Genomic DNA, 11,541 nt, shown 5'->3' with positions numbered 1-11,541 from the left:
GAAACATTTTTGGATTTGCACCAGGGTCATCCATTGAAAATAAATGCATGCTTATATATTGCTTTATCATATGACAGCCAGATTATTTATTAATAAATAAATTATTAAATGAAGTTTTAGCCAAATTATACAGAAAAAGTATTAATCATGTTATTGAAAACTTTTTATCCATTTTGTTCTTAAAACCTCTCCTGGGAAAGCAAAGTTCTCTGCATTTATTGGAGTCTCGGAGGAGTAATTCATTAAAGAGTTTTGCAGACACTTTCATAGTAGGTAAGAACATAACTTTTCTCAGCTAGCCAGCTCCCTGTGGATGTGTACCCAAAGTGTCTGCTTTTAAAGGTTTGTCCTGTGGAAGTCTTTCTTCTGAGAGCACTTAGTCCTGTCAGGTGTCCCAGCGTGAACCGTCCACCACTGCAAGGCCTGGGACAGCCGCTCAGTAGAAGCCCATCTCCGGGCTGGTGTCTGAGCACAGAGGAATGTGGGCCCAGACTGAGACGTCTTCTGTTTCTCTCCATCTGACCTATTTTCCCTGGGCTAGGGTCGCTCCATGCCAGATAAGGCTCTGTGGTAACAGAAGGAACGTGTCTGTGCTCAGAGCCAGTGTGAAGGCTCACTAGTGGCATTTCACGTGTGATAGCGTGTCCACTAGGGAGAACACACTTGCCCATGGCAGATGCTTCTGGCTTATCAGAAGAGAAGATGCCAGGGAAGGTAAAACGATGTGGAATCGGGTGTTAATTTAAATTTTTTGTCTTCAGCAAGTAAGAATTGGTTTTTCTAAATAACTACACTTGAGTATTAAATGTTAACTAAACTTGTCACACATCTTTCTTTGGGACTTCAGACATGGCTTAACCTCTGCAATGTTCACTTTTCCTCATTACTTTCCTTAATTCCCACCAATGGACCCAATGTCCAGTTTGAATTCAAACCACATTCACCCACAGTTCTTCAGTTTTGTACTAACGCATTTCTCTGTATTCTGAAGGAGCTTTTCTTTCTCTATTCCTGTCCCTCCACCCCTTTTTCTTCTTTTCTCTTTCTCTGTCTCTGTCTCTCTTTCTGGTGTGGTTGTGTTGCCAGAAATTAGGTTATCAAGACTACACCTCAGCTTCCTACTAGTAGCAGTGTTATGTGCTTATTTAATAGGTTGGGTCTTCTGTCTGGTTAATATCATCTTGTAATGCTTCTGTTCCATGTCTTCTGACCTCATTTGCTTGTTGGTTGGTTTGTTTGCTAGAAGGCATGTGTATTCACCGGAGAGAGACCGAGAGAGAAAATGAGAAATTGCTCCCCAGTGGGGATGGCCTTGGTTGGTTTCTTTGCTAGAAGGCATTCTTCTCAGGATATTGGGCATGCACACATGTGCCCAAAAGAGTTGTCAAGCTGCTGGGCCTGGGACTCGAACCGTGCAGTCAACCCTGTGGGGTCGGCTCCCTTAACCTCCACACCACGTGCTGGCCTGTGACCACCAAATTCTTAAAAGAAATTTAAGGTTTAAAAATAGAGTATGTCTCACTTGAATATTCTTTTAAGACAGCTAAATTTCTCTGACTGCTTTTCCAAACATTAAATAAAAATGGTTGAATGTGCATTTGTAAACTTTTCACATTTATTAAAAATAGTTTTATTGCAGATAAGTTATAATAACTAATAGTGTAAAATATTCATTTTTCTATTTAAAGTATACACTAATTAGAATCATAACATTTTATTTTGGGCCAGCGATGGTGTGATGGTTAAGGTGATGGTCAACTGTTAGTTCTGGATCCAGTGACCTGAAAAATACGGCAGGCACGTGTGCCCAAAATCCTGACAGGAGAAAAGGAGAGGTGATTGTAGTATGATCGTCCCTCTGGGGGTGGTGCTTTCTTAGTTTCCCTCTCTCTCCAGCAAGTGCACACACACTCTCTGACCAAAAAAAAAAAAAAAAAAGGTGTTTTTTAAAAAATTATATTTATAGGGTCAGCAGGTGGCATAGTGGTTAAGGCACTGGACTCTCACATGGCCAACTAAGGTTTGAGACCTGGCCACTTACAAATCACACTGGGCACGTGTGCATGGGTGCCCAAAATCCTGAGAGGAGAATGGAGGAGAAGGGTTTGCAGGGTGGCCATCCCCCTGGGGGATGATTTCCCACTTTCCCTCTCACTGTGTTGCTTCCAAAGAATTCATGCACCCTATGGCAAAAAAATTTATATATACACACACACACACACACACACACACACACACACACACATAGCCACACCGCAATCTTTCCTCTTCCATTCTCCTCTTGGGATTTTGGACATGCATACACAGGTACCCAGCATGAGTTTTAAGCCCCTGGGTCTGGGATTTGAACCATAGTCCACCACACGGACTTCAGCAATGTAACCTGTAACTGTTACACCATCTGCTGGTCCCGCTGCTCATATTTCTAAAAATCGCCTGCCATAAATATGACGCGATCTCTTACACCATATTGTTGCCGAGTTTGTATTTTTTCTTTTTCAGACAGAGCCTCCTGTGTCCCAGTGTGCCTTCCAGGTCTCTGGGACCACAGGTGCATGCCCTGAGTCCAGCCTGCAGGTGGGCCAGGAGTGGCACCCAGACACACATGGCCCAGCTGGACCTTGGGCGGCCAGGCCTGCTAGCTTTATCTGCTGACATGACCTTCTTATCATTCACTTGTTTTCATCAAGGACACTTCTATAAAATAATTTTTAAGATGTGAACACTTTCGGAAACATTTACACTTCATTTACGTAATCCTTTTCCATTGATTACAGCTATCGGGATGAGATTAACCTGTGAACTTCCACATAATACAAAGAAAAGGCAGAAGATCAGAAAGGAAGGGCGTGTTTAAACCCACAGGGACACGAGTTCTCAGTGGTGGAGGAGGGTGGGCTAACTTCCGGCTCTCTGGCACTGGCAGAGGCAGGGGAAGGTGGAAGTCTCTCTGTGCCCATGGCCAGGTGACGGTGGGGACGTGGCTGTCCCTTCCTTCCGCGCTCTCAGAATTCCAGGCAGCCTCGGTCCCGCCAGGCAGACTTCACACGGCTACTACATTTCCAACGCTAAATGCGTATTTTATTAAAATACCTGCCACACTATGAAAATATATTTTTAGGCCGATAAAATATGTCTAGCAGTGTTCCTGTACACCTCAGAAATTAGAAAATGGTACATATATAAAAAAAAAGACCAAGAGAAGTTAATTTTCGTATATCCTAGTCTGGATTTTTGTAGAAAATATTACATTCAACCATAACATGAATCACATTTCTCAATTTTACTGGAAACAAATGAATGACTAACATAATCTCTTCTAAATTTCATAATCTAATGAGTGAATCATGTTATTTCTTTCCTAACTTTTAACAGGAAAAAGAGAGAGAAAACATGGAGCGGCAGAACTGGACCATGGTGACGGAGGTCATTCTTACAGGGATCCCGACCACCAGAGCCCTCGGCGGCCTGCTCTTCTCGGTCTTCCTGGCGGCCTACTTGGTGACGGTCCTCGGAAACGCCCTCATCATCGTGCTGATCCTCACAGACGGCAGGCTCCAGTCGCCCATGTACTTCTTCCTCAGCAACCTCTCCTTCAGCGAGATGGTGACCACAACCTGTGCCGCCCCCACGCTGCTGGGGGGCTTCCTGCGGGGGAGGAGCAGGGTCTCACTGGGGGGGTGCTCCGCCCAGTCCTATTTCTACTTCCTGTCTGGGTGCACCGAGTTCGTCCTCTTTGCCGTCATGTCCTACGACCGCTACGTGGCCATCTGCAGCCCGCTCCAGTACCCCGCCATCATGACCGGCTCCCTCTGCGTCCGTCTCGTGGTCCTCTCCTGGGCAGGTGGCTTTCTCCTCATCCTCCCGTCCACGGTCCTGAAGGCAGGCCTGCCCTACTGCGGCCCCAACGTCATCGACCACTTCTTCTGTGACAGCGGCCCCCTCCTGCACCTGGCCTGCGCCGACGTCCGCGCCATCGAGCTCCTGGACTTCCTCAGCTCCCTGGTCCTGCTGCTCAGCTCCCTCTCGCTCACGGTGGTCTCCTACGTCTACATCGTCTCCACCATCCTGAAGATCCCCTCGCGCCAAGGTCGCCGCAAGGCCTTTGCCACCTGCGCCTCGCACTTCACCGTGGTCTCCATGGGCTTCGGGATCTCCATCTTCGTGTATGTGCGCCCCTCCCAGAAGAGCAGCCTGCACCTCAACAAGACCCTCTTCATCCTCTCCAGCTCCTCATTCCCCTGCAGAACCCCTTCATCTTCAGCCTTCGGAACGAAACCATGAAAGACGCACTGAAGGACGCCTTGGCCAGGGGACAGAACTTGCTCAAGGAGATGAGGTCCAAGTAACAGTTTTGTTACTTATTTATTTAATTTTCTCAATCTTGAGTCTCTTTTACCTTACTAATAATGATTTCAGAAAAGTCGTGATATTTACAAGTGAATAAATGGTCTAAGTTATGAAAAATCTCCCACATTGCTACAGCCATACTGGGTCCATATGCAATTTAATTTGTAAACTATGTTACATTAATAAGCATTCTTATCATAGGTTAGAGAAAGTGATGGGAATGGGGATGATTGAAGTAATAAGAGACTGGGTTAAAAGTATCATTGAATATGTCACTTATTTGGAAACATACAAATTCATCTCAGGGATATATAGAAAGGAACATCTTCAGAGCACCTCACTAACAATGCACACAAACAAGTCAAAAATTCTGCCGTGGAACATAATCTGAGAAGTTTTATTATGGGCTCGAAAGCCATCTTCTTTCTAACAACACGGAGATCGTCAATATTGGCTCATTCTTCATTTTAGTACAGTTTTACTTATTACATTTGCTATTTAGTTTGAAGGCTGCTTAAAAAGTACATTTTAAGTACTTAAAATATTTCTGTAGATGAGACCAGCAGATGACATAATAGTTACATCACTGGACTTCCACGTAGTCGACCGCAGTTAGACTCTTGGACCCGGTGGCTTAAAACTCACTTTGGGCACTTCTGTGTGCGTGACCAAAATCCCAAGAGGAGAATGGAAGAGAAGAGATTGCAGCTTGGCTATCCCCACTGGGGTATAATTTCTTGCTTTCTGTCTCTCTGTCTCTCCAGTGAGCACACATGCCTTATATCAAAAATCTATTTTAAAAATTACTACAGATTGATTTGTGTCCTGTCTTCAATGATTTCCTCAAGTGTCAGTATTTTATAATGTAGCTACTCGAGAGTATTACATAACTGGGAAAGAGGACACAGGATTTCACATTGTGTAACTATATACAACAGAGCCCCACACTTCTTAAAGCAAAAGCCACTTAAACTATAATATAAACACATCAATGTACATGCATAGAGACTTTAACATCTTTTCTCAGTAACTGATAATTACTAAATAATTGTCAGTAAAGTAAGAGTAAGGACATAGAAATTTTTTTTTAAAGTTTTGTCAGTAACTAATGATATACAGTGAATGAGTATATTTTTTAAAAAATTAAAAAGTAAAAAACAAACAAAATCCTTATCAACCTAAAATTGCGTATCTGGCAAAATTATCCTTTTAAGGACAAAATAAATTTTTGGATAACTAATAAAATAAAAAATTTGCAGAGGCTGTGTTGTGTGTACTTGGGGGGGAAGACAAAGCACCCCATGGGGGACGGTCACACTGCCATCCCTTCCAGCCTTTCAAGATTCTGTACACACACGCACACACACAACACATGCACACATACACACACGTTGCACGCACACACCCAGCATGTTTTTTAAACCCTCAAGTCTGGGACTTAAGCGACAGTCGGCCCTGTGGGATCCAGCTGCCTTAACCACCACACCACTAGGTGGCAAGGATGTAGAATTTCTAAACAGTATTAATCAGCTTCACCTCTGAACATTTAAACACTCGTCAGAATACATACTCTGATCTACTTTTTAAAAATAATTACTTTATTTAACTTTATTTATTTATTTTAATTTGACCAGAGAGAGAGAGAAAGCAAGGGGCCAGGTGGGCCATGTGGGAGTCCCGGACCTGGTGGCTTAATCTCACGCCGGGCGCATGCACGTGCATGCCCAAGATCCCAAGAGGAGAATGTAGGAGAAGGGATTGCAGCATGGCTATCCCCCTGGGGGGTAATTTCTCGCTTTCTGTCTCTCTGTCTCTGTCTGTCTGTCTGGCCAGCACACACGCCCTATAGCAAAAAAAAAAAAAAAAGAAAGAAAGAAAGAAAAGTCCATATGCAAAGCTCATGGAAGTGGTCAGAGGGTGGCCATGAAATGACTCTCAGTGTAGTTCAAAAGAAAGAAATTATACACAGCATTGTCTTTTGACCACAATACAGTAAAATTCAACGAAAAAGTAATATTTATCTAAGACTTCCAATAATTGGGAATTGAGAATTCATACCTGTAAAACCTTAAGTGTAGGAGAAATCAGTACAAAATTAGGAAAGAACTTAGATATACGTTATTAGCCAAAGTGGAGGCCAGACTTGTGGTCGGTGTAGCGTCCCCAGTTCCCCAGCCAGGACTCACGGGGATGACCGCGGACCCAGGCTCGCCTGGTCCGGCTGCACCCAGTGGGCAATGAGCCACGGCCAGAGCCCCAGAAGAAGGTGGGAGGCTTCCGGGAAAACCCGGAGAACAGGGGCGGCTGTCAGCTGGCCCTGCACCCGGGAAGAGCTCCAGAACCTGGCGTCGCGGGAGGGCGATCGGAAATTTTCAGCACCAGACCGAGCTCAGGCGGGGTGGTGCCGATGCCCAGCTGGGCAGGGAGGGACAGGGTGCCAACGCAGCAGAGCGGGGTGGGGCGGCCGGACCCACGACCCGGCAGGTGGAAAGCGGTGGGGTACGTGCGCGCCGGTGCCCAGAACCCGGAAGGCCAAGGGGAAGGGCTGCGGTGTGGCCACCGCCATGGGCTGCCCGCTCCTTTCCCCACCCTCTCCCATGAGCTCGAGCACCCTCTGGCGAATGGGAAGAAAAATAAAAAGCGGTGGTTTTAGGACCGAGAGAGCGCCTCCACCCTGGGCTCCACCCTCCAGGGTCAGAGCAGGGAAGGCTGGAAAAGGAAGCTCCCTGCATGGCCCTGGGAGGGGTTTACGGAGCTTGCTCCAGCACCTCCCGTCCAGTGTGACCAGTACCACCAGGGTTCCAGGTTCCGGTTCGAGGGCGGAGACCGCCTCGCCCTCTGGGCTCTCAGAAGCTAATTAGCACTTCCTGTGCGGTTTCCAGTGATAACTCCAGGCCCATTCATCACTCACAGGAGACGTTTTCTACCCATTACACCCGACCTCATAGCTTCGGGCCCTAAGCCTCCTGGCCCCGAGAGCGAGGCAGAGGCAGGTCTCCCTAGATCACAAGCGGAGAGGCAGTTTCAGGTGGGCCTGCAAGGTCCAGGGCTTTTGTTTTTATTTATTTATTTCGCTTATTTTAGAGGGACAAAGCGGGATGGGGAGTGGTGAGAAAACAAGCCACCAGGTCCGGGACTCGAACTGCATTCTGCCCTGTGGGAGTCCAGCGCCCTTAACCACCATGCCACCTGCCGGCCCCCAGACCTGGGCCTTGAACCGCAGTCCGCCTTATGGAAATCCAGCACCTTGACCGCCAGGGCTGTGTCCGTGTCCGTGGAGAGCTGGGATGGGCCCTGTGGCCCTCCGGGTTCTAATACCCGCAGCAGGAGCTGAGACTGCCAGTGGCCTGGGAAGCCGGCGGGCTCCGCAGTTCCTGGCTCACGCTCTGCCCAGCTCGGGTCAGTGCGCGTTGACCTGCCCTCCCCCGGAGGAGACCCGGCGCTGGGCACGGCATGCAGGCCCCAGCCTCTCGGCTCGCAGGCAGTACGGAGCTCTGGGCCTCAGCGCAGCTCCGCTATTCCCAGTGTGCCCAGAGAGCAGGAGACCGGTGAGTGTCCTCTCCCAGCTGGTGCAGAGAAGGGGAGCGAAACCCCAGTCGGCCTCGCTGACAACAGAGGAGCCTGGAGGAACACCTGCCACCACGCCATTCCTAGGCCTGTCCTGCGGGGCTGGGTCTAGCCTGTTTTTCTTGGGGCACTGACTGGGCACAGAGTATTCTGATGTCCTGGGGGTCACCGAAATCAGGGAATACCATTTGGACAAACACGAAAATTTGGGAGGCACCTTAAAAATCTCTGGTCAAATAAATGGGTGAGATCCTTTTCCTCCACCAGGTCGGTCTAACGTGATGGGGGATTTAAGGGTCTTAATGTGCAAAAGCCAAAACGGAGTCAAAGTAAATGGAGACAAACAGAGGCGCACGAGCAATACCAGAAGCCCAAGTGACCAGAGAGGAGTTCACCTGACAAGAACTTCAAAGCAGTGGCTGGTGGGGATGCCCCCGGAGGGTCAGGCCATGCAGTCCGCAGCTTCCGGCCCGGAGACCAACAGTGTGAACAGAACAGTCTGTGCTCCTCCCCTTTGTGCTCTGTTTCCTTCTCTTTCAGCTCTTCGTTCTCTTGTCATTTCTTTTCTTTCTTTCTTTTTTATTTTCCTCCTAAATTCCTCATTTGGGCATTTATTATTTTCCCGAAAAGGTCTTTTTTTATTTCCTGATTTTCCTGTATTTTCTTGAAATTTGCTTAGCTTCCTTAAAACAATTATTTAGAATTATTTTCAAGAAGGTTGTGTATCTCTATTTTGGGGGAGTCAATTACTGGGAGATTACTGGGTTTTTGCTTGTTCGTTTGTTGTGTTATTTTTCTGTTTTGTTTTGTTTGTTTGTGTTTCTCGTTGCTTTATTCTGACATCTGGACATTTGAAGCAGGGACTTACTTTGGTCCTCATAGACTGAGAGCCCTTTACCAGTAAGTCTGAGCAGATTCTGGGAAATGCAGCAGATATGAGGTGGCTTCTGCAGAGTCCTGGGGAGCTGGCCTTGAGCTGGGTCAGCAGGGCGTGATCTGCTTCCTGGGCTCACGTGCTGGGCCTGGGGCTCTTGGCATTGGCCTGGAATTCACACCCAAAACTGGTCTGCCACTGTGACTGCTAGAGCCCACCGGGCCTGGGTCTGCCAGAGCAGGCCTGGACTCTGGATCTTCTGGAGCCTAGGCCCAGAACCTAGTCTGGAATTGGAAAAGTCAGAAGGCTATTTAAATGGGTCTGGCCAGAGGGCTAGGTCTCCAGGTACCAAGATTTTGTCGGAAACCATGGCTGTAGACCTGGGATTGAGGCAGGTCAGGAGGCTGGGTCTGCACGTCTGGACCAAAGCACCCAGCTACAGGCCCGGCAGGTGCGGCCCAAAACCTGAGGTCGTGTGGGCTGGCCTTGCTCGGGGCTGGCTGGAGCCAGAATCTCCAGGGACCCGTGTGATTGGGGTCACACAGGGTAACCTGTGCTGGCTGGCCCTGAGACCAGGACCCACGAGGGCCGATCTGAGGCTTAGTCTCCATGTGGCAACCCCCGCCTGAGACCACAGGGCAAGCCTAGAGCTGGCATCAGCAGGTATCCGTCTTATGCTGGGTGGCCCCAAAGCTGGGCTGCAGGGGAGGCCTGGGCAGTCGGGAGTGCGCTGCTGTGCTCCTCAGGCTAGTAATTTGTGTTGTTTCTGAATAATTGTGAAATTTCTGTAATAAACTTAGACTTGGTTATGTAACTGAGGAAGAATTCAACATGGTAAAAATTAATATTCCATAACAACATTAAACTATATAATAAGACAATACTTTTTTGTTACATACATTTTTTTGTCTAGGTAAGGTGTCTGAGCTTCAATTTAAAGTTTATTATTCTTTTCTCTCTCTTTTTCTTTTTTTTTTTTTTACACAATTTAAACTTACCCTTTAATTTTGAGGGTTTTTTGTTTCAGTTTTCAGATTTTTTTAAAGGTTTTTGCTACAGGATGTATATGATCTTCAGAGAGAAGTAGAGAGAGAGGGAAAGTGAGAAACTCCCTCCCTGGGGGGATGGTCACTCCACGATCCCTTTTCCTCCGTTCCCCACTGGGGCTTTTGGGAACACATGCACAGGTACCTAGTGTACTTTTCTTTTTTCTTTTTTTAAGAATTATTTTATTTAACTGTATGTATTTATTTAATTTTCCCAGAGAAGGACAGTGAGAGAAGGTGAGAAAACCAGCCGCCAGAACCACGGTTAGCCACGTGGGAGCCCAGCACCCTTAACCACCACAGCACCTGCCAGGCCACCCAGTGTATTTTTCAAGCTTCTGGGTTTGGGACTTGAGCTGCGGTCAGCCATGTGTGATTCAGTACCTTAACCAGCACTCCACCTACTGGCTTGCAAAAATTTTGCTAAGGAAAATTTAATATTAAAAAAAGAAAACAGGGCCAGCAGGTGGCAAGGGGCGTAAGGTGCTGAGGTCCCACATGGCTGACGGTGCACTCAAGTCCTGAACCCGCCAGCTCGGAAAGCTTGCTGAGCTCGTGTGGGTGTGCGCCCAAAATCCGGAGAGGAGAACAGAGGAGAAGGGATCGTGGCGTGGCTATCTGCGGGGGTGGGGGGTGAGTTCTCACTTTCTCTCTCACTCACTGTCTCTCTTTCTCTCTCTCCTCTTTCTAGCAAGCATATGCGCCCTATAGGAAAAATTGAAAACATAAAATAAAACAGAAGAGAAAATAAACTAAGGGGAATTGCTTAGTGAAGCCAAGCTGGAGCGGGGATACCTGGTAGGAGGTATGCCTGAGTTAACCCTAGGTAGGAGGAGGTCTGGGTTTTCCAAGACCAAAGGCACCGGAAAGTGGCCCAACAGAGACACACGCACTTCTGCTCATCCAGCTGTCAGTGTGTGCGTGCAGTGTGTGCTGTGAACACATGCACACATGTCTGTGTCTGCTGTCAGTATGTGCGTGCGGTGTATGCTGTGAGCACATACATACACACATGTCTGTGTCTGCTGTCAGTGTGCGTGCAGTGTATGCTGTGAACACACGTGCACGTCTGTGTCTGCTGTCAATGTGTATGTGTATGTTGTGAACACACGCACACGTCTGTGTTTGCTTAAGTTTATTCTTTCTTGAGAGAGAAGGGAGAGAAAGGCCCAGCTCCAGGTCTCCCCCACACTCCCCCCCACGCTCCCCCACGGCCTTCCCGGCCAGCCAGATCCTGGGTCGGGACCGGCCCCTGCTGGCCAGAGGAGGAGTGACCCGCAGCCTTCCCGGTGGCCCTGAGCTGCCAAGCACCGTCCTGGCTGCACTGGCGGCAGCCTGCTCCTGAGTTCAGATCTCCGTGGTCTGTGCAGAACCTGTGAACCTCTGAAAGTGAGCCCAGACAGGGGCTAGGGAACAATGGAGGCTCTGAAGGCCCTCCCTTCTGAGAGAGCACTTGTACGTTCTCACGCAGGAAGGCGACTTTGCTGCCAGACTGAAGGTAACCTCCGTGAGGCTGTCACCGTCGCGATCGGAAGGTCAGCAGCACCCCTGCACACTGACCCACGGCTGCCCTGAGCGCGGCGTGGACCCTCTCGTTGCGGAGGCTGTATATGAACGGGTTCAGCGCCGGCGTCACGATGGTGTTCAGCACTGTGGCAAATGTATTAACCCTGTCACATTGCCCTTTTTGGGGCGGACATAGAT

At 48.2% G+C, this 11,541-nt stretch overlaps 1 protein-coding gene across 1 annotated transcript; it reads left to right on the top strand.

The window, feature by feature from the left end:
* The first annotated feature begins 669 nt into the window (after positions 1-669).
* On the top strand, positions 670-4,605 carry LOC106735962 (olfactory receptor 6J1-like). Its single transcript, XM_014591540.2, has 2 exons — positions 670-714; positions 3,376-4,605. Exons 1-2 carry the CDS (start codon positions 670-672, stop codon positions 4,282-4,284), a joined length of 954 nt encoding a protein of 317 aa, XP_014447026.1. The 3' UTR covers positions 4,285-4,605.
* The last annotated feature ends 6,936 nt before the right edge of the window (positions 4,606-11,541 follow it).

The sequence above is a fragment of the Tupaia chinensis genome, unplaced genomic scaffold, assembly GCF_000334495.1.
Source record: "Tupaia chinensis unplaced genomic scaffold, TupChi_1.0 Scaffold000596_1, whole genome shotgun sequence".
NCBI lineage: Eukaryota > Metazoa > Chordata > Mammalia > Scandentia > Tupaiidae > Tupaia > Tupaia belangeri.
The sequence above is the reverse complement of the archived record's forward strand: the minus strand, read 5'-3'. Positions and strand labels throughout refer to the sequence as shown.

Coding starts and splice junctions, on each gene's coding strand:
- LOC106735962 (XM_014591540.2), top strand. CDS start 670: ATGGCAGATGCTTCTGGCTTATCAGAAGAGAAGATGCCAGGGAAG. Junction 715..3,375: donor AAGAGAAGATGCCAGGGAAG/GTAAAACGATGT, acceptor AACTTTTAACAG/GAAAAAGAGAGAGAAAACAT.